This window comes from Oryx dammah, unplaced genomic scaffold (assembly GCF_014754425.2).
Source record: "Oryx dammah isolate SB20612 unplaced genomic scaffold, SCBI_Odam_1.1 HiC_scaffold_26, whole genome shotgun sequence".
Lineage (NCBI taxonomy): Eukaryota > Metazoa > Chordata > Mammalia > Artiodactyla > Bovidae > Oryx > Oryx dammah.
Window position 1 is genome coordinate 90,881,198 of NW_024070210.1, and position 27,255 is coordinate 90,908,452.

Below are 27,255 nucleotides of genomic sequence, written 5' to 3' on the forward strand. Positions count from 1 at the left end.
GTCAGTTCTTTGCATGAGGTGGCCAAACTATTGGAGTTTCAGCTTCAGCATCAGTCCTTCCAGTGAATATTCAGGACTGATCTCCTTTAGGATGGACTGGTTGGATCTCCTTGCAGTCCAAGGGACTCTCAAGTCTTCTACAACACCACAGTTCAAAAGCATCAATTCTTTGGCTCTCAGTCTTCTTCATGGCTCCTCTCTAACTTACCCTCTACTCTTTGCCCTTGGAGAAGCTTATGCAATTACATCAACCAAATTCTCTCACTTCAGTGGCAGGTGGGTTTGGAGAGGGTGCCAAGGCAAGGAGAAGAATGCAGTTGTTTGGAAATAAAGCCACCTGAGCTGGAGTGAAACAGTCTTTTTCTTTCCATTTCACAGTTCGGTTATATCTGCGTGAGCACTGACTAATCCCCAGAGAGAATCTCTCCCCTGGTGTTTGTTTCTTTTGGCAGGAGTCTAATTCTACAAGTATCTTAGGTGATACGTTTCTTAGTTTCTCTTTGAAACTAAGGGCATTTTCTTTTCTATTCTCAAACTGTTAATGGCTAAAGAGTCTTAGAGCCATTCAGGCACTCTTCTTATACCCTTGGCTCACTGGGATGGCCACCACTCTGCCGACGGCCTTCAAGTGTGGCCCTTTGAGCAGCAGGCCCTTTGCTAGACCCAGAGCTCCTGACCTGCAGGGAATAACATTGGAGCACAGTTCCTAGTACCGAGAAGATGCTCAGTAAATCATCACTGGATGGAACAAAACCAATTCCTGATGTGGAACCAAGTTTAGAGTAAATGTTCAAGAAGTATTTGTTGAAATATGAATAAATTACTGTGTTTCATGGAGGAAGAATTCCATCTTCATAGAGCTTGCCTCGTTTGAACCTCCAAAAGGACTCGGGCTCAATAAACTAGGAAAACAGCAACAGGCAGGGAAGCAGATGGCTGATCCAAGCCCTCCAGCTGAGAAGACTAGCACTGTTCCTGTGGGCACTTGGATGCCCTGACCTCACAGACGCTTGCAGGAGTAGAACAGGCCTGGAGTGGGGGGCGGGGTGCAAATCCAAGGGATTCTTCTGCCCTCTTTGGCACTCTTTGCAGCAGCACATGCTTTGCTGTGCCAGGCCCCAGCTTCAGTAGCTTGAAGAGTCTAGTAGTGATCAAGGGAGGCAGCGGTACGTGTGGAGAGCACTCTAGAAGCAACTATTTCTTTTGCAAGAGCCCAGTAAGCTGTTGACTTTCTCTCAAGTGTTCAAAGGCTACCAGACAACTGACAAGCAACTTAATCCTATTAACACAAGAAGCATCCCCAGTGCAGAGGGAAATACATGACAGAGGAATGTCAATTTCTCCTTGAGAGAGCCAGACGGTGAGGGGAAATCTGCCTTCCAGGTCCCAGGGTGCCTGCTCTGTGTTCTTCCAAGACAAGCTCTTATCTCATCCGGGTAAGTACTTGTTTCACTCTCAGGAGAGCAAACACAGCCAAATAAGGATGTAGATGCGTCCTCATGTGTACAAAACAGCCCTCCTTCTCTTTGACTATTCAGGAGGAAAGAGCCTGGAGTTAGCATCTTAGGAGATACCAATTCACTGAAATCCATCACAAGAGCCTCACGAGACACCCTTAGATGGTGCAGTAGGACCACGGGTTCATCCTGGCTACAAACTCCCTCTCAGCTCTCAGTGCAGACAGAAGAGGCCGCAAGCTTTTAGTCTGGCCTAAATGCAGAGCTGGGTATTGGAGCAGCAGCTCCCACCTCACACACCAACTAGCTAGGGCAGGGAGCTTAACTTCTACCCCTCATCTCTGCAAAGGGGGGAGCTCAGGGTAGATGATGTCTAAGGCGCGGAGGGAGCTCTAACATGCTTTATTAAATAGCATTGGGTTGGCCAAAAGGTTCATTTGGGTTTTTTCTGTAACAGTGGAAAAACCTGAACAAGCTTTTTGGCCAGCCCAATACTCATCTCCTTAATTATCCTCGTGTCATTTCTCTGCACCTTATTCTTTTGCAAATGTCAGATCAAGACACAGATGCTGTCCCTGCATGTGTATTTCCCACAGTCAAGTCTTGGCTGCTCCCCTCTGTCCACCTGTCCCTACTTAGCTCCCTCCAAGTCTAACCCCCCTGGGAGCTCCAGCTCAGTCCCTTATTCCATAACATATATCAGCTACACAGAGCTCAGTGCTTGTTAGTGCCCTGGGGAACAAAATGGTTATGGTCCCTGCCTTTTTTGGATCTTATACTTTTAGAGGGAGACTTAGAAACAAAGTTATAGATGATTACAAATTGTCATGTGTATCATGATGAAAAATGAACAGGGCTTGACCTACTTTCATTTCAGAGGTGGGAAAAGACTGCCCTGAGGAAGTATTATTTGATCTGAGACACCTAGAATGGGAGTTGGAGAAGGAAATGGCAACCCACTCCGGGATTCTTACCTGGAGAATCCCGTGGACAGAGGAGCCTGGTGGGCTGCTGTCCATAGGGTCGCACAGAGTTGGACACGACTGAAGCAACTTAGCAAGCATGCATGCATGCATTGGAGAAGGAAATGGCAACCCATTCCAGGATTCTTGCCTGGAGAATCCCAGGGACAGAGGAACCTGGTGGGCTGCCGTCTATGGGGTCACACAGAGTCAGACACAACTGAAGCGACTTAGCAGCAGCAGCAGAATGGGAGTTAACCAGGCTGAATTGTAGAAAGAAGCAAGAGTTGTGCTCTAGGATAAGAGAAGAGCAGATACAAAGACACCTACAACCAGGAAGGGCCATCCAGAGGAAGAGAGCTCAATGTGCCCAAAGTGCTAAAAGACACCAGTGTGACTGGAACATACTGACAAGAGGAGTGGCTAAGACCAGAGAAGGGATGGATTCGCTAAGATAGTGCAGGCATGGGACACAAACCAAACTCTGAGACAATCCCAGCATTTCTCATTTGTGCAGAGTACCAAGTGGGTCCTCCTGAGCAATAGACAGTTCTCTGCCCAACAGTGTTTCAGGGACCACAGCGCCTTCTCCCTTTGGCTCTGCCATTTTTAATGTGTGGCCCAGGCCAGCATGCTTGTCTCCATGGAAGGCTGTGCATCAGAGGGTTTTCTGGGCCCAGGCCTGCCTGGAGTTGTGCTCCCACACTGTCCACAGTCTGCTGGCCCACAGCGAGCTTCAAGGAGGCCAGGCAGCGTGGGGGGTTTGTGATCCCAGACGGAGCACAGCAGAGTGTGCAGGCCCCTAGGCTGCGTTGCAGAATGTAGGCGCTATTCCTCGAGCACCTGTGATACATCCATCATCACGTCTAAACCTCATTCATCATCCTCCTCAAAGAGCAGCCTCTCCTCCCAGTCTTTGCTGCTTCTTTCAGCGATGCCATTCCAGACCTCATAGTCCTTTCCCCTGCTCTGTGATCTGTAGACTCCTTCTGCCTCCCAGGCCTGGACTGTTTGAGTACTGCTTGCCCGGCAAGGCCCCTTGATTAGGTTCTTCGGCTCTGCTGTGGGATGCTAATTTACCCATCTGCAATGTGCAGTAGCTCCTCCCTGTGACTGTTATTCCTGGCTGAGATGTGTTTGCAGTATTCAGTCATCTGGAAAGCTTCATAATCAGGTCATCATGAGAGTGGAGATGAATCTTTCTAAAATGTGCCTTTCCTGCCTGCTCAAAATAATGTTTCCAGCTTCCAGTTACCTGCTGAAAAAAAAAGGTCTAACTTCTATAGTTTGGGGGAGCTAAATTCACCTATCCTTTTCAAACTGGTCATATTCTAGACTCCCTCTAGCCAGCCAAGGTGTCCAACTATCCTCCAAAAAACTTTTTCCAAAATGCTCCATATTTCCTTGATTCTGCATCCATGCCCTCAGGCAGGACAGATATTTCAAAGATCCTGACGTCCTGTGACTTGAAGGTCACCAACCTTCATCAGAGGCAGATGCAGTAACCAAGTTAAAGTGGACATATAAGAATCACTACCAGTGAGTGCTGTCTGAGAATCAGAACTGTCTTCCAGAGTCAAGCAGACTTGGTGAATTCCCATCTCATACAATTCCTCTCTGCTTGGGACATCCCTTCCTGCCCACCCACCTCTCCGAATCCTACCGATTATTCAGGGCCAGCACTCATGCCCAAGTCTCACCTTCTCTAGGAAGCCTTCCTTTACCCCACTGACTAGAAAATAAGCTTTCTGTCTTTGGAGTCCTGTAACACACCCCAAAGTCCTTTACACAGTGGCTTGCAAATATGAGGTACTTGATTAATACTTAAATTATTGACATTATATCTTACCACTCCTTTGGCAATTTTTCATGTTTTCTCTTTTACTGACACATATCCTTCCAGTTCATACTGAACTTCTGGAGTAGCGCTCCTTTCCTCAATATCCAAAACAGTACCTGGCATGTCTTCAAAAATAGAGATAAGTAATTAATGCTTTTCTGGGATTTCTTTGGAAGGAATGATGCTAAAGCTGAAACTTCAGTACTTTGGCCACCTCATGTGAAGAGTTGACTCATTGGAAAAGACTCTGATGCTGGGAGGGGTTGGGGGCAGGAGGAGAAGGAGATGACAGAGGATGAGATGGCTGGATGGCATCACTGACTCGATGGACGTGAGTCTGAGTGAACTCCAGGAGTTGGTGATAGACAGGGAGGCCTGGCGTGCTGCGGCTCATGGGGTCACAAAGAGTCGGACACGACCGAGCGACTGAACTGATAATTCCTATAATATATAATTACTTCAGCATACCAGATGCCCAGAACATTTTTTTTAATTTCTTGTGGTTGTGGTCATTGTTGCTGTTGTCTGAATATATGATCCCTTCTAAAATGTAGAGCCTTTGGCCAGTTAGGGCAGAGTACAAGGTGAGTATTTATGAACAATAGCTCTCTTCCCAGTGGTGTTTCAGGGACCACAGCTCCTTCCATCTTTGGTTCTGCTATTTTAAATGAGCAGCCAAGGCCACCATGCTTGTCTGCACGCAAGGTTGTGCACAAGAGGTTTTCTCGGCCCAGACCTGCTTGGGAGTTTTGGGAATTCCAGGCCCAAAGGGAGATCTTTGGGCAAAACATTTGAAGGGGAGCCTGGCCAGTGCATCCCTCGCCATCTGTGGGGACCTTGCTACTTTGTTTCTTCCACCCACTCAAGAGGCCAACTCTGGGTTTGTCATGAAGGATTCAGTTATAAATGTTCCCATTTTCCTATTTACAATACATTTTCCCCCTAAGAAAGAGGTTTCAGGTAGTAGTGGCATTGCCTGAGGTCTGTCTTTTAAATATTTATTTATTTTGTGGTTTCAAACTAGTTGCATCAGGCAACTATTTAGTTGCATCTGTTTGCAACTATTTAGATGCATCATGCAACTATTTAGTTTCATCATGCAGGGTCTTTCCTTGCGGAGGTGTGGACCACTGGTTGTGGTGCTTGGGCTCCAGAGCAAGTGGGCTTCAGGAGTTGAGGCACTCAGGCTTAAGATGTGGGATTTTATTTCCCCAACAGGGAATCGAACACTTGTCCCCTGCCTTGCAAGGTGGATTCCTAACCACTGGACCACCACAGAAGTCCCTGGAGGTCTTTTAGATTTTCCATGTTATTAAGATTTTTCACATGAAAAACTGTGCAAGAACCAGAGAAAACATCAGGCCAAAGGACCATGCCTGCGGGATCCCCCTGACTCTGGACCTTGGATCACCAAAATCACCGCAGGGTGCGTCCTCTCGTTAGTTGGGCCCCTGATACGACAGCTGATTCCTCGTCATTTCTAAACCTGCCTTCTTCTCAACATTCTTATTTGCATCAGATGGGAAATTCAGTCCTGTCTTGTTTTTTCTCCCTATCTTAATTGGTTTTCCATATGCAGGCCTCAGAAACAGAGCTTTGCTCTTCACATCCTCCCTTAATGTGACAAGGCTGACTCTAGTGTCAGGGGAAAGAGAAGAAGGGGTCGGGGGAGGGGGGGATGTTAGAGGGGAGTGCCTCCCACCTGCTTTGGGCTTCAAAAAGGCAACCCAGCTGCTGGGAAGAGAGTGTCTGTCCAGACTGGACTGGCCAGCACAGAGTCACACTCTGCCCCTTGGAGAATCATGTGAGGTGCCTGACAGGCTGCATTCTCAGGAAACTTGCAGGATTCTGGATGTGACCATTAATACAGGCTTTCTGGGAGAGGATCAAGGCTTTGGGAATCTCAGGCTGCCTGTCCAGTGGACTCCCATCGTCCAGCTGCCAGATTCAAACCAGCATCTGCAGACTCACGAGTGTTTAAGGCGGGTCTTCTCTGGAACCGCACCTTTTTAAGCTGATCTGAAGCATTATTGGGACCTCTTTACCACTCACTCCATTGTCGTTAACTCACCCGGAGAGCAAAACACACCCTCTTTGCTGACGGTATCGGATGTATTTCCAGTCCTCTGTGGAAAGTGTGCTCTGAGTCCTGCTTCGTGTGAGAACCCAATAGTCTCAGAATACAAAACAGCCTTAGTTTCAACTGGGCTGCTGCCAAGAACTCGAGTAGTCCAGAAAGAGTTGTCCCAAATTTTTGCTTTTTTCCCTTTGGCAAGCAGCACCTAGTGGTCCTCATTTCGGTGATTATAGGTTTGTGTAACATGCTAGGGTCTGGGCCACAGAATAGCTGTGCTCTGGAGGGCTGTCCTTGGAAGGGCGCCAACCAGCTGCAGTTTTCTGCACTGTACTTGTTGCCCCTGCTGCCCCAGTTGGAGATCCGGGGTCGGTAGGGGCAGCATCTGCAGCTGCCCGCGAGCAGCCGGGTCTGCCTGACAGCCCTCACAGACGGGTCCCATGGGCAGAGCCCCCTTTCCACATGAAGGATTAAATTAGCATTATTTCTTCCTCATCCGAAAATGTGCTCAGAGCCTAGGCACTCTTTCCTGCTCCCCAGAGTATGAACTGTGCAACACAGGAAGAGCCCAGCCTTCAGCAAGGCATCTTGGACCGTGAAGCTTTCGGGTTGGGCTTTCACTAAATGCCATGTTGGGGGCAGGGGAGTCTTTCCCTCTTTCATCCCTAGCCAGAGAACAGACGGCTGAGCCTCGTTCAAGCTCATCATCTTAATCACAGGCTGAAGATGAATATTTTTGGTTAGTTTCCCTCTTTTTTATATATACACAGTGCCTATTTATAGCTATTTGCTGACAGACTCTACCAATTACTTGAAAAACTTGTATTTAGAGAGAGACAGACTGAAAATGTGAGTTCAGCGGATCGCCATGGTTCTGCATTAGATTAGCCCTTTGTGGGGCGGGATCAGCCTGGAGACAGTGGTTGGCACGTGAGCAGTGATGCCAGAGCTGGAAATGACCATCTGTTGTCGTGTTCGCTGGAGGCTGAGTAGAGAAAACTCACACTCTTCTCTGTTTTTTTGTTCGTTTGTGTAGCAACTGCATTTCTTTTTAAAAATAGTTATTTGTTTATTTGGCTGGGGGGTCTTAGCTGTCGCATGAGGGCTCTTTTTAGCTACAGCCCAGAGTTAGTGGGCTCTAGTTCCCTGACTAGGAATTGAACCCAGGCTCTCTGCATTGGAAGGTTGGAGTCTTAGCCACTGGAACAGCGGGGAGTCCCTCTTCTCTCTTTTATCTTTATTATTACCAGCTCACTGGATCCCCTTGTTACGTGTTTTACAGGCTTTATATGTTCTAAACCCAGTGGCAGTGCTGTCTCCGCAGCTGTCAGTGACACCCTATTTGCCAAATCAAGGCTCTCCTTCCCTGCTTTCTCATACTTCCCCTCTCTTTGACATGAACCATTTTCTCCAGGAAATATTTCCCCTGGATGCGGAGGCATTCTTGTAGCTCACTCCTCCTCCTCCATCTTCGGGCTCTTTCCCTTTCTGCCTTGACTTTCAAACATTGGTTCTCCCCAGGGTTCCATCCCCCACCCCTTTTCTCTTCTCAGTCTGTATTTTCTGCCTCTTTTTCTGCAACATGAAGAGGTGGAGATCTGGCACGCCGCTTGGGAGTCCAGGACTCAGCAGTGTGTAGGGCAGTCAGTGGGCAGCCGGCTAGAGAAGCAAGCTCTCTTGCAGGCAGGCAGACCCACAGGCTTGCTCAGACTCCCAGCCCTCCTCCTCATGAGCTACAGGGCTGAAGAGGGGCAGGGGGGTCTCTTGGGAGGCTGAGACGTGGTGGGACCAGAGAAAGTACTTCAACTGTTGTCCACAGAAGAGAGGGGAGAAATAAGCTGAACCTGTTTTGATGGCCAAGGGCAGAAACAGTAGATGGATGTCAAATTCCCTACCTCCAAACGCAGGATTGCAGTGTAATTAGAAGCGCAACATGTGAGGCAAGGAGGTTGGGCTCCAGCTATGTGGTCCCTGGGTTAGAGACACAGGGAATTGGACAGACAGAAGAACCTCTGAGTAAGAGATGAGACTATGCAGTCTAGCATACCCAGGGAAATGTTAAACATCGCGCTTGAGGGAGGGAAACATTGAAGAGATGAACAGAGAAAGGAGAAAAAAACAAAAGAAGCTGGAAAATAAAATGACATGAGGTAGGAATGATAACTAACTCCAATGGAGCAGTTTCTCTGTGCCAGGAACCCTAGGGCGTGCCTTGCAAGCATTTTTTTATTTAGAAATGGAAGAGGAGGAAGATGCCATGGGGAGAAGAAAATTTCAAGCCACTCCCTATCCCTGAAACACCATTGTTACTTTTTCTTTACTGTCACATTGTCCTGTCCTTAGGGCCCAGCTGAGAAAGCGCTGCCTTTCAGCATCTTCCCAGGCAGCTAGCATTCCCCTTTGGAATCACCCGACACTTGGTGCATTTTATTCACTCAGTCAGCAAATGTTCATCTCACTATTTTAGAACTTCTGCTTTTTTAACAAAAATATTTTATGATTACCTGCTGGACTCCATTTTTCTTTTTCATGCTGAAGATTTAGTAATGAGCACATAGAGTGGTCAACAAAGAAATATTTGTTTAATAGGCAAATGAGCGATTAGTATAAAATAGGATGCTTATTCAAGATCCATTTGAACCCACATATAGGCAGATCTCTGATCAACCCATTTGCGATATAAATTGCTTAATTTACTATGACAGCCAAGTTGAGGGATTCCCTGAATGGTGGTTTTCTACGGCTTTGTTTGCACTGCTCAATTGACACTTCAGGTTAATGTCAGACAGCAACCAACTGTTGAAGTTGCCTGTAATACAGGCACATTCTCTGAATACTTACTATGCACGATTCAATAATGGTTAACATTTGAACCGTGTCTAGGCTGAGCAAGCCACATCAAACTCTTTTTTTCCCTAGGACTTTTATAATATCAAATATGGACTGAATGAGTAGGTGTCAGAGAAACTGACTTTGTAAACCAAAAATCATAAACCTAGATCCACTTGAAATATGTCATGTGGAGTGCATATATAAAAATTATAAGCGTTTTGATTTTTCCCTCGTAGGTAATAAATAACATGTGTAATAGTCCTCCTCACCTTTTTCTGATTAGCTTTATGTCTGGCGTACTTTCCCCAACACTCCTGTTTCATGCTGTGAGGATTTCACCGGGGAGAGACAGGATTCTAAACAAGTAGTGTGGGTGTAACAGTAAACTTGAGGCAATCAGGGTGAAGTCCAGGAATAAGAGACAGGATGAATTCGGTGAGCAATCTTTTTTTAAAAAATATTTACTCATTTATTTATTTGGCTATGTCAGGTCTTAGCTGCTACACTTGGGGTCTTTGTTGCATCATTCAGGATCTTTTGTTTTGGCCCATGGGCTCAGTTGCCCTGTGGCATGTGGGATCTTAGTTTCTATACCACGGATCAAACTGACATCGCCTACATTGCAAGGCAGATTCATAACCTCTGGACCACCAAGGAAGCCCCCCTGCTGAGGAATTTTTCATGGTGGTCAGGCCTCCCTATTTTTCCCGTCTCTGGGTACTTACCAGCAGGGCTGCATGAGCCCCAAGGGGTGGGGGTGGCCCTGAAGGGCAAAGGACACGTGACCCACCATATACCAGACCCACAAACCAGCTCCACCATCCCTCAGTGCCAACATGCTCCCCATGTGCCCAGCCCCCTCACCCTTAGCACCTGTGCCTACATGGCGCATGTAACAGAATGCTCTGGGCTGCTGCCTTCTACGCTGGGAATCCATGGACGGTGAAGCCAGGTGGAGATTGGACAGCTCTCCTTTTTCGCTGTTTTATATCATGGGCAGCTCTACAGTGTTTGTTTGGAGGGAAGGGCTATGTAAGACCGTAACAAGTGTAATAGTCGCTGCTTGCTGAAGAGGATGAGTGCAGGTCACTGCAGGCTGGGCAGCCCATGTTGGCAGGTTGGGGCAGGCAAGAGACCAAGGCTGAGCTGTGCTGGGTTCAGGGAGGAGAGCTCAGTGCTAAGGTGACTGCTGGGGTCGGGTGACCCCAGTACAGAACCAAAATTGGGAATTCCTGTTTTATCTCAATCTTATTTTCACAATTTTGCCCAGATCTCCAGTTTAACATATAAGATTTAGGTGAGGTCACCACAATTTGTTTTTTTGGCATAATTTTCATTCTCTTTGTTCATTCATTGGAGAAGGCAATGGCACCCCACTCCAGTCCTCTTGCCTGGAAAATCCCATGGACGGAGGAGCCTGGTGGGCTGCAGCCCACAGGGTCGCAAAGAGTCGGACACGACTCAGCGACTTCACTTTCACTTTTCACTTTCATGCACTGGAGAAAGAAATGGCAACCCACTCCAGTGTTCTTGCCTGGAGAATCCCAGGGACGGGGGAGCCTGGTGGGCTGCCGTCTATGGGGTCGCACAGAGTCAGACACGACTGAAGCGACTTAGCAGCAGTAGCAGTTCTTCATTTGATCCTATACTCGTTCACTTTTAAACCACTTAATTTGGATATGATTGATATTCAAAAAGCTGTGCATATTTATTGTCTACAACTTCTTGGGTTTTGAGATAAGTATACATCCACCAAACCAGTGTCAGTCTATGCCGTAAGTTATCCATCACCTCCAAAGGTTTCCTCCCACCTCCTTCGTTATCATTGTGTGTGTGTGTGTGAGAGAGAGAGAGAGAGAAGAACACTGGACATAAGAGTCCACCTTCTTAACAAATATGTGAGTACACAACACAGTGTTGCGAAGTGTGCACACCATGGTGTACGCCAGGTCTCTAGGACTTAACTGGCGTACCCGACAGTTTGTACCCTTTGACTGAGCCGCGCGATTTCCCCTCCCCTTTTCTTTGCTGCGTGTGCTGAGCCGCTCAATTGTGTCCAACTCTTTGCAACCCCATAGACTGTAGCCCACCAGCCTCCTCTGTCCATGGGATTCTCCAGGCAAGAATATTGGGGTGGGTTGCCATGCCCTCCTCCAGGGGATCTTCCCAACCCAGGGATCAAACCCAGGTCTCTCTCTCGCATTCCAGATGGATTCTTTACCAGCAAAGGCCACCAGAGAAGCCCCCCACCCTTCTTTATACTTGTCTAATATACCTTGTTGCAGCTGATTCAGATCTCTCAGTCATTACAGAGTCAGGTCATTGATCACACCTTGATTTTGATGGCTATCTGTGGAAGGCCACAGGTTTGACTTGAACTGAAATGCTTTCTTTGAGTTGGTCAGTTTTGTTTGTGTGCCCAGCCTTGTGGCAAGTGCTGTGGGAGTTTAAGAAACATGTAACCAGGACTTCTGTACTTACACTTACTGCCAATAGGATCTCATTTCATCCTCATAGTCATCCTGTGAGGTAGGCGTTATTTTTATCCTCATTTGACATACTTGGAAACAGGAAGTCAGAGTGGTTAAATGATTTAACGGGATAATAGGAAGAGATTATTCTAAAGGCCACTGAAATGCACAGTGGTTTCTCCAAGTTCCTTTTAGAACTAGAGAGTGATGGCAGGGGGAATGCTGCTGCGTTTCTCAAAGCTCTGTCTATTCCAGTATTTGAGCCAGGAGGGCCGTCTCTATGACTGTTAAGAGCTTTCCCCGCCGATTTCTGAAAATTAAGTAAAGTGTCAGCTCAGAGTGTGGGGGTTCCAACCGGTGTTTTTCAGGAATTATTTTTAGAGAAAAACTTCTATCTTTAGATGCAGAATCATGTTTAAAAATCAACTCAAGACAACAATGAGCACATTGGCATCTGGACACGTAAGTCTTCACTATGCAGTGAGATGGGAGGCAGCCTTGGCCTAAGCCCACAGTTTTCGAGACAAGTAAAACTGTGAGCAGACTGGTGCTTTGATCCACATGTGCGCCCCACATGTCCCCCCACATGTAGCCTGAATGCACTATGACCTGGGCAGAGGAGCAGGCAGCAGATGATGGGACTCAGACTGACTAGCACAATAAAGACCTTAGTAACTTGAACTTCACCTTGAGTTCAGGAGTCCTTGAACTTCTCTTGGATTGAAGAAATGATCAGCCAATCAAATGTTTAGTGTAAAAAAAAACTTTAGTATAATAGACTTTAAAAGACGAGTTTGACTCACATAACAAACTGACTCACAGAACAAGCCACTTCAAGAACTTTTAAGCACCAAAGGTGAAGGTAGTTGTTGCAGAGTACATCATGTGAAATGCCAGGCTGGATGAATCAGAAGCTGGAATCAAGATTCAATCAGGAGAAGTATCAGCAATCTCAGATAATGCAGACGATACCACTCTAATGGCAGAAAGTGAAGAAGAACTGAAGAGCCTCTTGATGAGGGTCAAAGAGGAGAGTGAAACAGCTGGCTTGAAATTCATCATTCAAAAACTGGTATCCTGGCATCTGGTCCCATCACTTCATGGAAAATAAAGGGGGAAGAAATGGAAACAGTGGTATATTTTGTTTTCTTGGATTCCAAAATCACTGTGGACTGTGACTGCAGCCACGAAATTAAAAGACACTTGCTCCTTGGAGGAAAAGCTATGACAAAACTAGACAGTGTATTAAAAGGCAGAACTATCACTTTGCTGACAAAAGTCCACATAGTCAAAGCTATGGTTTTTCCAGTAGTCACATATGGATATGAGAGTTGGACCATAAAGAAGGCTGAGTGCTGAAGAACTGATGCTTTCAAATCGTGCTGCTGGAGAAGACTCTTGAGAGCCCTCGAACTGCAAGGAGTTCAAACCAATCAAGCCTAAAGGAAATCAACCTTGAACATTCATTGGAAGGACTGATGCTGAAACTGAAGCTCCAATACTTTTCACTTTGATGTGAAGAGCCAACTCGTTGGAGAAGCCCCTAATGCTGGAAAGGATTGAGGGCAGGAGGAGAAGGGGATGACAGAGGATGAGATGGTTGGATGGCATCTTTGACTCAATGGACATGAGTTTGAGCAAATTCTGGGAGACAGTGGAGAATAGGAAAGCCTGTGTGCTGCAATCCATGAATCACAAGGAGTCAGATATGACTTAGTGACTGAACAGCAACAAAGTTGTTGCTAATTAAACTTAAATCCAACCTATTCACTAAGAGTATACCTGAAGAGATTGCACTTTAGAAAACAGTTTGATAATCAAATATCTGGGAAAGCTTGGGGTTTTCCCCATTAGCACAAGGGATTAAGTTTGCTAAGTAAATATTCATTGTCATCAAAGTACAAAGATGGCATCATACTAGCATGAGGAATAAAATGGGTCATTAGAGGTAGAATGAAATTTTAAATTGATTTTTGTGAATTATAAAACAAACAAAGCAAAAACAGAGTTCAGTGGAAATGAGTGCAGGCCATAAAACAAGGCAGAAAAGAAACCCTCAAAGTGACAAATCAATGCTTCCACCATAAATGCTTTTCTTGCCAGTCCTGTTCAAATCCTGGAACATGAATTGGAGAACAAATAAGTCTTCTCCAAATGCAGACCAGAGAAATTATTAGTTTTCTTTTTTTTTTTTCCGGGTATAGTAATGAATTTACTTTCCTCTTCTTTGTAAAGTCTTGAATAGAACAGTACATAAAAGAAAAAACTTATAGTAAACTGATAATAGCTAGCATTCAGTGACCTTTATTGCCAGACATTATTACTTATTTCATAGATTTACTGCAAGAATTAAATGATTTAATATTCATAGAATACCTACCACCATAGTTTATGATTTACAGTAGTAAGTGCTTCTAAGTATTAGCTGTTATTATCTTTCAATATTGATAGTGTTGACAATAGACCACACACTATGCTAAGCAGTTTGCTGTTGTTCTACTAATTTGACTGATAGTAAACCGAGCCGACGGAGATTAAGAAAGTTGCCCGAGATTTCGCAGTGACATTTATTGTGCACTTACTGTGTGCTAGACATACTGCTGATAAACATTTTTGATGCATCATCACATCTAGGCCACCCAACTAGTCTGTGAAATAAATTATATTTTCCTGGTTTTACAAATGGGGAGACGCCTAAGGTCACATAGCCAGCAAGCGATGGAGCAGATATCCGACGCAAGCAATCTGGTTCCCAAAGTGTGTGCTTGGGCCTGCTGTGCACGGTGATCTTCTGGAAGAGAGAGATCAGGGACTCAGTCCATCACCAGGCCCCTTCCTTTTGTCCTATTACCATTCCCGGCAGTGCTCTCCTGCAGTGTTAGAAGGCTGCCTCTTCCTAGGCCCCGTTCTGCAGCCACAATTAATCCATTCTACTCAGAAGTTACAGAGAGAGAGACCCAGACAACCCTTCTTGGCTATGCACTGATGTTGGGACACCTGGCAAGCTGCCTAGTTTTCTCTAGGAATGGAAACTTTTGTTTTAAGATTTTTTTTTTTTTAATGTAGACCATTCTTAAAGTGTTGATTGAATTTCATACAACATTGTGACTGTTTTCTGTTTTGGTGTTTGGCTGCAAGGCATATGGACTCTTAGCTCCCCAACAAGGGATTGAACCTGCATTGGAAGGCTAAGTCTTAACCACTAGAGAGCCAGGGAAATCCCAGAAACTTTTGCTGTGAAATTTCCATTTCTTATTTTCAAGTCAGCTACTAACACAACTTAATATAACATTTTATTTAAATCTTGTATAGTTAGAAGTCTCAAAGGTTATACACCAAGATGTTAACAGCAGCTAATAAATGTACAGGTAATTTTAATTTTCCTGCTCATAGATTTTTATGTTTTCCAACTTATATAAATTACATAGTCAGAAAAAATATATTTTATAAAAATACAATTGAAGACTAGATGGTTGTTTCCCAAGAGTTAGGAGGATGGATTGTACAGCCAAGAGAGCAAGATCGCCTTCTGTGAACCCCAGGCAGTCCCCAGTCCCTTCCCAGTTTGGTGACTCTGTCGTCTGTGATGATTAGTGTCTTTCAAATTATCTTAGCCATGGGCTCTTTTTTTCAAACAAAAATATAGAGAAACACAATCTATTTAGCAAATATGTATTATGGATTCTTCTTTAAGGATTAAACGGTGCTGATAGAAATGGAGGTAGAACCTTAGATCCTCACCCGTTAACCCACCATCCCATCTAAAAGCAACTCCAAAGGTGTGTCTGGAAGCCCTCTGACTCTGGAAAACACACTTCTCCACTGAACCTGTTGGTCCACCTCTGGAAACTTGAACTCCTTTAGATTTCCAGAGGTTGCTCAGAGATGGAGCTCTGTCCATTTACGATATATTAAGCAAGATCATGATTTTCTTCGTGTGCTCTCAATTTTTCTGCTGATCTCCTTCTTTACATCCAAAATCAATACACAGGACTAATCCATCTTATAATTGAGTATTCCTGTCTGACTGGAATGATTTATCATCTCAGAGGTGGCTTTCAGCTCGGAAGGGAAAGAGAAAGATGTGTTTGTTTACACTTCTCTCTGAACCCCCTCGTTTCCACCCAGAGGTTAACAAATCCAATGCCCTTTTCTCATCCATCAAGCTGATGGGTGGAATAGTTGGCATTTCTGCGTCGTGGTCTGAAGCCTTCTGCTCTCTTGACTGCTGTGTTGCCCTGTTAAACTGGTTTCCTTCCACATGTTATTTCCTCTTCTCTGCCTCCTTTGCTGGCAGTTTTCCTTTGGCACTCGTTTCTGTCTGTGGGCTTCTGCTCTCTAGGCAGCTCATCAGTTTCCGGGGTTCAGTGATCACTGCCTTCTGGATAGTGCTTGAATCAGTATATGCCTTCAGTCTCTCTTACAGAGTCCAGTGTCTTTGCTCCGTGTGTAGTCGATATCTCTCCCTTGAGTTCATGTTAATTTTTCAAAGTCAACAGGCCTAACTCTAAGATCATAGTATCACCACTGTTTTCTGCTCTAAAATCTATATTCTGCCAATGTCAATATTTTCTTTATCACCAAAGTTGAAACCTTGGAATTTTTTCTTTTATACTCTACAGTCACCAAAAATCTTTTTATTTTACCTTCAAAACTTCTCTTAGATGTGTCTTTGCTCATCACTCCATGTCACAGAATTTAAGAACACAATGCTTTCTTATCACTTAGTTGTTAATAAATAAATATTTTCTGAATCTGGGCTTCCCTAGTGTCTCAGTTGGTAAAGAATTGACGTGCGAAGCAGGAGACCCGGGTTTGATCCCTGGGTCAGGAAGATCTCATGGAGAAGGAAATGGCCACCCGATGCTCTTGCCTGGAGAATTCCGTGGACAGAGGAGCCAGCAGGCTATGGTCCATGGGGTCGCAAAGAGTCAGATAGGCCTGTGAGACTCACTTTCACTTTTACTTTTCAAATCTGGATCTAGTCCAACTATGTCAGAAAAATTCTGAAAGTCATTAATATTCTAAGAAATCTCTGCTTCTTGTCTTTTGTTTCAACAGTGTGTTTAATACACTGTCATTTTAATAATGAAGACACCAATTTAATAATTTAATACTTCTATGTATATAGATACAAAAATCCTCAACAAAATATTAGCAAGTAGAATTCAGCAACATATAAAGAGGATTATACAACATGACCAAGTGGGTTCATCCCAGGAATATAATGAGAGTTGAATAGCTAAAATCGATTAATGTAATATCAATAGACTAGAGGACAAAACATATTTAGTAATATCAGATGCAGAAAAGAACTTTTGGCAAATGTCATACTTTTTCTGGATAGAAACACACTCAAACTGTGAATAAAAGGGGACCTTACTCAATTTGATAGAGCATCTACAAAAAAAAAAAAAAAAAGCAACCTATAGCTAGTATACTAGTGAATGGTGAAAGATTGAATATTTTACCCTAAGATCAGGAATAAGGCAAGGATGTTGGCTTTCACCATTTGTTTCGGCATTAAATTAAGATTCTAACAGGGCAATTGGGTAAGAAAAGAAATAAGGTATTCAGATTGACATGGGAGAAGTAACACTGCATATCTGTAAATGACATGAGATTGTGTTTAAAAAATCCCAAGGAGTCAATTAAAAGACTACTAGAACTAATAAACAGGTTCTACAAGGTTGCTGGATCATCGAAAAAGCAAGAGAGTTCCAGAAAAGTATCTATTTCTGCTTCATTGACTATGCCAAATCCTTTGACTGTGTGGATCACCATAAACTATGGAAAATTCCAAAAGAAATGGGAATACCAGACCACCTGACGTGCCTCTTGAGAAATCTGTGTTCGGGTCAGGAAGCAACAGTTAGAACTAGATATGGAACAACAGACTGGTTCCAAATAGGAAAAGGAGTACGTCAAGACTGCATATTGTCACCCTGTTTATTTAACTTATATGCAGAGTACATCATGAGAAATGCTGGGCTGGAAGAAGTACAAGATGGAATCAAGATTGCCGGGAGAAATATCAATAACCTCAGATATGCAGATGACACCACCCTTATGGCAGAAAGTGAAGAAGAACTAAAGAGCATCTTGATGAAAGTGAAAGAGGAGAATGAAAAAGTTGGCTTAAAGCTCAGCATTCAGAAAACGAAGATCATGACATCTGGTCCCATCACTTCATGGGAAACAGATGGGGAAACAGTGGAAATAGTGGCTGACTTTATTTTTTTGGGCTCCAAAATCACTGCAGATGGTGACTGCAGCCATGCAATTAAAAGACACTTATTCCTTGGAAGGAAAGTTATGACCAACCTAGACAGCATATTCAAAAGCAGAGATATTGCTTTGCCAACAAAGGTCCGTCTAGTCAAGGCTATGGTTTTTCCAGTGGTCATGTATGGATGTGAGAGTTGGACTGTGAAGAAAGCTGAGCGCCGGAGAATTGATGCTTTTGAACTGTGGTGTTGGAGAAGACTCTTGAGAGTCCTTTGGACTGCAAGGAGTTCCAACCAGTCCATTCTAAAGGTGTTCATTGGAAGGACTGATGCTGAAGCTGAAACTCCAATACTTTGGCCACCTCATGCAAAGAGTTGACTCATTGGAAAAGGCCCTGATGCTGGGAGGGGTTGGGGGCAGGAGGAGAAGGGGACGACAGCGGATGAGATGGCTGGATGGCATCACGGACTCGATGGACATGCGTTTGGGTGAACTCCGTGAGTTGGTGATGGACAAGGAGGCCTGGCGTGCTGTGATTCATGGGGTCTCAAGGAGTCAGACACGACTGAGCGACTGAACTGAACTGAACTGAGCTGCACAAGGTTGCACAGTAGAAGAGCAATGTACACCAATCAGCTGTATCTCTATACAGTAGCAATGAACAAATCAAACATGAAATTAAGTAAATAGTTCATTTGCAATAGCATTGAAAAGAATGAAATACTTAGGAGTGAATTTAAGAAAAGAAATACAAAAGCTATATTCTGAAAACTGTAAAGCACTTAAAGAATACCTAAATAAATGAAAAGATATCCCATGTTCATGGATTAGAACACAGTATATTAAGATGGCAATAATCCCCAAATTGATTTATGAGTTTAATATACTTCCTAACAAAATCCCAGCTGACCCTTGGCAGATGATTGATTAAACTGATCCTCAAATTCATTAAAAAAAAAAAGATTCAAGAAACTCAGAATAACCAAATCAATCTTGGAGAAAAAAACAAAAACACTGATCTACTCATACCTCCTGATTTCAAAACTTACTGCAAATAATTACAATAATCAAGATACTGACTTAAGAATGTAGACATGTAAATAAGTGGAATAGAATTGAGAATCTGGAAATAAACTCTTACATTTACAGTCGACTGATTTTCAACAAGAATGTCAAAAGCATTAATTAAGGAAGTAATAGTCTCTTGAACAAGTGGTGCTGACACAACAGATATCCACATGCAAAAGAATGAAATTGAACCCCTACCTCTCACCACATATAAATATAATTCAAAGTGAATCAAAGATCTAAACACCCGTGGTGGATTCATGTCAATGTATGGCAAAACCAATACAGTATTGTAAAGTAAAATAAAGTAAAAAAAAAATTAAAAACAAACAAACAAACAAAAAGATCTAAACAGAAGTACTAAACTATAAACTCTTAAAAGAGGCTATAGATGTAAATCTTCATGACTTTGGATGAAGCAATGATTTCCTAGATGACACCAAAGCATAAGCAGCCCAGTAGAAATTAGATAAATTGGGATTCATTAAAATTTAAACCTTGTGTGCCTCAAAAAACACCGTCAAGAATGTGAAAAAGACAATCCATAGAATGGGAGAAAATATTTGGACCTGATGAGGGACTTGTATCTGGACTATATAAAGAACTCTTACAACTAAGTAAGGAAAGGATCTGAATATACTTTTCCCCAAAAAAGAAGATATACAAGGGGCCAACAAACAAATGAAAAGATGCTCAACTTTATTAGTCATCTACTGCTACTGCTGCTAAGTCGCTGCAGTCGTGTCCGACTCTGTGCGACGCCATAGACGGCCGCCCACCAGGCTCCCCCATCCCTGGGATTCTCCAGGCAAGAACACTGGAGTGGGTTGCCATTTCCTTCTCCAATGCATGAAAGTGAAAAGTGAAAGTGAAGTCACTCAGTTGTGTCCAACTCTTAGCGACCCCATGGACTTCAGCCTACCAGGCTCCTCCGTCCATGGGATTTTCCAGGCAAGAGTACTGGAGTGGGGTGCCATTGCCTTCAAACCATAATGAGACAGAACATTATACCCAATAGGCTGTAACAAAAGACAGGCAGTAATAAGTGTTGACAAATATATGGACAAATTGAAACCCTCATACACTGCCAGAGGGACATAACGTGGTGGATATGTTTTTAAGCAACCTCAGATCCTGTAGTATTGTAGTATTTATGCTTGAAAAAAATGTGGGTATAAGTGGACCCATGCATTTCAAGCCCATATTGTGAAGGGTCAACGCTAATAGCAAAAATAAATAAATAAGTAAAATAACCTAAATTCTTATTAAAGGGGAATGCATAAATAAAAGGTGCTGTTTTATGTAGTGAAATAGGAAATAATGAAAAGGAATAAACACGCATATACATATATACATAATGTCTGAGCTCTAAAAAACAGCAGTGGATAAAAACGTCAGGTTGCAAAATAGATACAGCATAACACATACATGTACGTTTCTAAAGTATAGAACTGTCATGCATTATTCCTTGACACATGTATCTGTTACTGTACCTTTAAATGGCTAAAAGATGCACTGAAGTCGTGAGAGCAGCAGCCACTGGGGTCATGGGCGAAGAGACTGGGATTGAAGATGGAGAAAAGGGATCTGACACTTCATCTTCATTGTCCTGCTTCTCTAATTGAAAGAAAAAAGCAGATATGACAAAATGTTAATATTTATTCATTCTGAGTGACAGCTCACAGGGTGTTCATTATATTATTCTTTGTACTTTGCTTTTTGTTTAATTTCTCCCAACGAATACAACTTCAGGAGATAACAGCATCTTTCGTCATTTAGTCTTAGACTTATTTATTGTTTAGGTATTTTATGTTCCTGTTTGTTTTAGAAGTAAACGTATATAAGTATAGCTGAGATAGCTACATTTCCTTCCTTTGTTTATGTCCACAAAGCGTATTCCTTTTATTTAACATTCTTTGCTATCAAAATGTGGTTTTTATATACAAACTTGTGAGCAGTAGATTATGAGGGCTCACAGTTCTACCACAGTCTGTATATTAAGAATGTATTTCCTATGGGGGGTGTGTGTGTGTGTGTGTTCAGTCGTGTCCAACTCATTGAGACCCCTGGACCATAGCCCGCCAGGCTTCTGTGTCCATGGAATTTACAGTCAAGTAGACATCCTCACACACCTCGATTGCTACTGGAGCCAGCATAGCCACGAGCAAACAGAGAAGAAAGAGGTCCAAAAGAGTTCCTCTTTGGTGCTGATGATTTGTTGGCGCTGACTGTTAAGACTGAAGGTCTGAAACCACCGATGTTTATCAGCTCAGTCTGCAGCATGCCTCTCCAGTGTTATTGCCACGGTTCTGACAAAAGGATGAGACTCTCTGCCTTTTCCACCAGTGACACTGCTTCCCGCATTAAACCGCGTACAGCACAGAAGTCCCGCGCAGGCAGGGTGGGGGGCACGCTCACAAGTCCTTTATCACACAAAGGTGATGTGCGCAGATGGTGGTGAGGGCGCCTTTACAGACACATCACCCACTGCAACTCTTAGGCATTGGATGGGGAGTCTGACAAACTTTGGAGGCACACCCCAGGTAATTGCTATGACCATTTTTGAAAAGTAACAGATAAATGTGGATTTAAAGCAGACTAATAATTACACAGTTAAGTGCTAAGGTGAGATGTTTAAACATGCACAGGTAAGAGAGAGGGGAACCACCATACCGTACCTTTGGGGATTCACCAGGGTCTTCAACTGGAGTAGAACTCTCCCGCTGCACCTTATTTGCTCCTCCCCACAAGCAGGAGCAGGAGGAAGTTAAGGCCGTGCTAATAACTGACCCTTGTGTATTGACATCTATCCCAGGGACAGGCTGGCTCCAAAATTAGACAGACAAAAGTGTCCAAATTGAGCAAAGAAGGAACTAGGCATGCTCCATTTGGACCCTTTCGTCTGTCTAATTTTGGAGCCAGCCTGTCCCCGGGATAGATGTCAGTACACAAGGGTCAGTTATTAGCACCGCCTCCCTGCCACAGATTGTAAGCTATGTTCTTTTCAACCAGCTTTATCAGTAACAAAGGCCATATGTTTAGCTCTATCTGTCTGGCCTCTTACCCGTCAATTGGTTCCAAACTCAAGAGGGAAAGAGGGAGCAGGTACTATCAAGTGTCCCCCTTCCCCACGACAGCCTGATGATCAATTAATATAAAACTCCAAGAGTATAAATTAACATAACCCACGACATCAATGGGTGCAGTATAGGTGGCTCGGTGATAGAGAACCCGCCTGATAATGCATGGGACACAGGAGACACGGGTTCCATCCCTGGGTCGGGAGGATCCCCTGGAGGAGGGCCTGGCAACCCCCTCCAGTATTCTTGCCTGGCGAATCCCATGGACGAGGAGCCTGGTGGGCTACAGTCCCTGGGGTCACAAGGAGTCTGACATGTCTGAGCACGCATGACCAGATGACATCAACAATAATATATATATACCAGAATATATACCAGATATATATATATACCAGAATGATCTTATCTGAATAGTTAACTGAGCATTGCTCACTTACTTTTAGATTTCATAAGTGGGGTTAAAAAAATAAATGTACGGTTTATCATGGCATGATTGAATAACTTGAGACAGACTCCATTAAGTACATTTTATAATGTATTATATTATCTACATAGGTATACAAGTGTACACAGATTTATTTAACTCAATCATGCAATAGCAAAAACTAAAGGTACCAAAAAAAACCAACCCTGCATGCGGTCACAATACACAGGTCTGCAAGTGGCCATCTGTACATTGGCAGAACACAGTGGTTTTAAGGTTGAATTAGTGTTCTAATCTCTTTGGGATTTCCTTTATATTTGTGGTGGTTTATGACTGATGTTCCATGTAACTTGAGCTCTCTGTTTATATTTAATAGAAGATTCATTCCTGTGGCAGGATACACATTTACGCTCCAGTGTTGAATAAAAGCTACTGTTCTGCAGGAGGGATATAAAATGTTGATTTATAATGACACATTCCAATAACAGTGATCTAATTCTTCCAAACCCTCTCCCCAGGTCCTGGGAACAGCATGGCTCTGGCCAAGGATGATTCTTCCCTTCTGGAATATTCAGCCTTCAACACATCTATCCATGCTGCCATTAGACACCAGAACTGGAAACTGCTCACTGGCTACCCAGGTAGAAGGCTTAGCATCTCCCACCAGAACAGCTGGGAGATTTTCCAAAGAATAGCTGCCTTTCGCAGAACACCATCTCTGCACTGCTGAATGAGACGGAGGGGTGTAATCTCGTCCTACATTTTTAAAAATTAGGAACTAACTGTTGAGGTGGTGGTGGGGCAGGGGGAGGCTTCCCAGGTGGCGCTAGTGGTAAAGAACCCGCCTGCCAATGCGGAAGATGTAAGAGACATGGGTTCAATCCCTGGGTTGGCAAGATCCCCTGGAGGAGGGCATGGCAACCACTCCAGTATTCTTGCCTGGAGAATCCCATGGACAGAGGAGCCTGGCGGGCTACATGGGATCACAAAGAGTCAGACACGACTGACGCAACCTGGCACACATGCATGTAGAGGCGGGGGGACGGGGAGGGAAAGAAACACAGCTCTAGGGCTTCGTGGAAAATAAGGATTTCAGATACACATGGCCGGCAAGCACGATACGTCTACCTGGCAAAGACAGTCTCTGAAAGGGACATCTTCAACCAAGGGTATAGTGGGGGAAAGGGGTTGCTTCCCCTGAGCACATTCTTTAGAGGTGACATCTTTTAAATATTTTTATGGTATGTGGTTTGATGGTTAAGACTGTGATGCAATTAAGCGGTGTTTATAATGAGGCCCTTTTTGATGTTTGCTGCAAGACAGTCCTTCATTGTTTGTGACTGTCCCATATGTTGTAAGACATTTTAGCATCCCTGGCCCATGACTACTAAATGACAGTTGTACCCACCCCAAGCACTGCCCCCAAGTTCACTGTGACAACTAAAAATAACCCCGCTACACACACATATACACACACACACAGATATGCACACACATACACATTTGCACATGCACACACACACATGCACGCACACACATGCTCTTTCCTGGAAGCCCCAGCCTCACTGTGAAGCAGTGAGACATGTTTAGTTAAAGCCCCAGAAGTCAGAGTCTGAGGTAAATCTAGACATAACATCAAGGGCCAGGTTTTTTTTAATGTGTCCATACCCACAACCCAGCTCAGCCTTATCTTCTTCCTTGAAGATAGATCCTACCTATAGTGCTTCTCCTCCAATAAACTGTTGTATTTCTTTGCCAGGCTGTGGTCACTGGTTTCCCCCACCATCTCAGTATAATGTTTCTGTGATACCCTCATCGGACCCACCAGCCAAGACCCTCTGGCTCTTTGACATCGACCAGGACCCCGAGGAAAGGCATGACCTGTCAAGAGAATATCCCCACATCGTCAAGAAGCTCCTTTCCCGTCTGCAGTTCTACCAGAAACACTCCGTGCCTGTGTACTTCCCGGCACAAGACCCCCGCTGTGATCCCAAGGCCACTGGGGCCTGGGGCCCTTGGATGTAGGATTTCCAGCAGCCTGGAGGGCAGCCTGAAAGCCTCTCCGTTTGCAAGCTGGACTCCAGGCCTTTACTCGTACGATTCTTGTCTCCTTTTTTCTCCCAGCCTGGGTTCCCTGGGCCCTGCTCTTGCTCCTAAACCACCCCAAGTTGTCTAATTTCAACCCTTAGTGCAATTGAGGTGCTTGAACACTGATGCTGTTGGCTGGCGTATGTGTCCAGAGGAGAGGGTGACTGGGTTCACCCTCCCTTTCCTGAGCTGCGGGATTGCTGGGAATTTGACTTAAAAGAGGAAGTTACTGAGTCTTGGAGGCTGGAGCAGCTGGTTCTTTTTGCCTCACAAGTCAGATGTTAGATTTCCCTCTGCAATAGCCGGGTTTTATTGGAGTGACTCACGTTTCTTGCAACAAATGAAAGGGTTAGACAGTCGTTAATGGTTCTGTTGGCCACGGGTTCTCCCTGCCTGTGAGAGATCCTGTTCGGCATCCCCTGTGAATAACCTGCCTTGGTTCACCCCTCGCTCATGCATCTCATCACTCACCTCATCACTCATCCTGTCATGGAGCATAAGGCTCGTTTCATTATTAACATGAGTTTGGCAATACGCCTATTCCTTAGTTTTAGGCTTTACGATTAAGAAATGTGTTTTTATCCCCCAGTTTTTCCCAACTGTTGCTCATTTTGTCTGGACTGCCACCACCCCCACGCCCTTTGTGGTTCTTTTTCTGCCCTTTCTTCTGATTCAGGCATCCTGTGCCTGGGAAGGCTGCTTTGCTTCTCCACTATGAGCACCACTAGTCTCTGATACACTGCTGAGGACTGCCTCCCTTCTGCCCCTGACCCTGAAGCTAGAGCGCTACCTAGAGAGACGGCGAGTCTAGCTCTGTGGGCATGATCATGGTAGTACTCAGGTTTCTATCATCTCCTTGGAGATGTTTTTTTCTAGTTGCATGGAGTTTATTCTAATGATTGTGGCTTAGTGTCAAAATATATTTAGTTGCATTGCTCTTGCCTAGAAGTGAGGAGAAACCTTGGGAAAGGATAAGATTGTCCTGAGATGACGCAAGTAGTAGGCAGTTTGAAAAAGGAAATGGCCAGCCTGTGGGATACTGGACCTCGATAACACAGAAGAAGGCATACCCATGTCTCTCTATTTTTGTATTGAGGTTGGGGGAAGAGGATACACAGTTTGATCTTCCAGCTCTTTCTCAGCCCCACCAACGTCCTACTAACATGAACCAATCCATATGAGCTTCAAAGAGTGTCAAACTCAGGAAAATGTAGCCAAAATCGACATACCCATTTTTTTGCATTAACTCGACTGTTTCATTCAATGCTTATCTCCAATGCCTGGATCAATGCCTGCTGTGTGGAAGGCATTCAGTACACGTTTCTAAAAAATGAGTGAATGAACAAATAAATGAGACAGTCTCACATCAGGGAAGATGCTAGTTTAATGAGCTGAGTCCTGGGCTGAATATAAATGTCTTCCAACCGTCACTTTTCTGTTCTCAGGCTGCCCTCCTGGGGCAGGAGCACAGTGCACATATCTGGGCAGTCTAGGACACCATAGTGAAGTTGTGATGTCTTCCAGAGGGAGAAGGGCCAGAAACATGCCTGCTGCAGGGACTCTTCTGCCAATAATCCTCTGTTCTCGTCTGCAGAGGACACTGGAAGCTAAAACCACCAAATAATACAATATAGGTCATGGCACAGCCATCCTTCAGTTCAGCAGCAGTATCCTCTGGTGACAACTAGTTTGTGTTAAAATACAGTGAATGGAAAGAAACGGTGCTAGAACTAATGACACCTGTTACCAGCCTGTACCCCACGCCTGGGCTGGCATGCAGCTGGCCAGAATGCTTCTAACTTACTCCCAAGCCTGTGGCAGATATTATGCATAACTGAGCCCAGTGTTCCTTCTGGACCCTTCTAACCCCGGGGTGGAGGTACTGTTGATGCTATAAGATTGGAGCCCATCACTACGCGGTAGCTGTTCTCTCCTCCTGCTGTCCTCCCAACAGCTGCTACCAATCCTAGGTCCTTGATTGCTGCGTACCGTGTGGACGTTCTGCACTCGATGGACTCAAAAGGAATTTTAAAGTCCGATTTTTTGGTAAAAATTTTACTTGAGATCTTATGTTATCCATAATAGAACGTCATTGGGTTTTCTTATTCTGTACAGGAATGTAAACAGATTCATAGGTTGTCACTTGAAGTATTAACGGTGTTTCTTTCTGATTTGGTTTATCTATGGTTTTGTTTATTCAATTTTCTTTTTACTACCTGATTACTCCAGATGTAAGGGACAAAAAATTAAATTTATCTTTGGAAATATGTCAGCTGTGAGTATGGGTTACCATTTGGGAGATGAAAAGGTTCTGGAACCGGATAGTAGTGATGGTTGTACAACATCATGAATGCACTTAATGCCTCTGAATTGTACTTTAAACGGTTCGAATGATAAATTTTAAGTTGTATAGTTTTTAACCACAATTCCAAAACTGTGTTGGCCTGTTTTGTATCATGTGAATTTTAACTGAAAAAAGCTATTAAATAAATATAACAAAAAATATCAGAGCTGAAAAAAAAATATGTCCATCATTGCCTCCAAAGACACACAATATCCTATTTTATCCTACAAAATTGGAGGAAGGTCAAGAGAGGGTAGGAGTAAATATAAAGTGATAATAAGGGAATGTATTAGTTTTCTATTGCTGTATAATAAATTACCCCCAAATTTAACAGCTTAAAACAATGAAGATTTGTTATATTAAACATTGTATGAGAGTCAGAAGTTT

General features: G+C 44.0%; 1 protein-coding gene across 1 annotated transcript in view; it reads left to right on the plus strand.

Annotated features, from left to right (window-relative positions):
• Positions 1–27,047, plus strand: part of ARSB (arylsulfatase B) — a 165,214-nt gene extending 138,167 nt beyond the window's left edge. The window contains exons 7-8 of the mRNA XM_040225906.1: positions 22,955–23,077; positions 24,196–27,047. Coding sequence (XP_040081840.1) covers positions 22,955–23,077; positions 24,196–24,461 — 389 coding nt within the window. The 3' untranslated portion in view covers positions 24,462–27,047. The remainder of the gene's footprint in view (positions 1–22,954; positions 23,078–24,195) is intronic.
• The last annotated feature ends 208 nt before the right edge of the window (positions 27,048–27,255 follow it).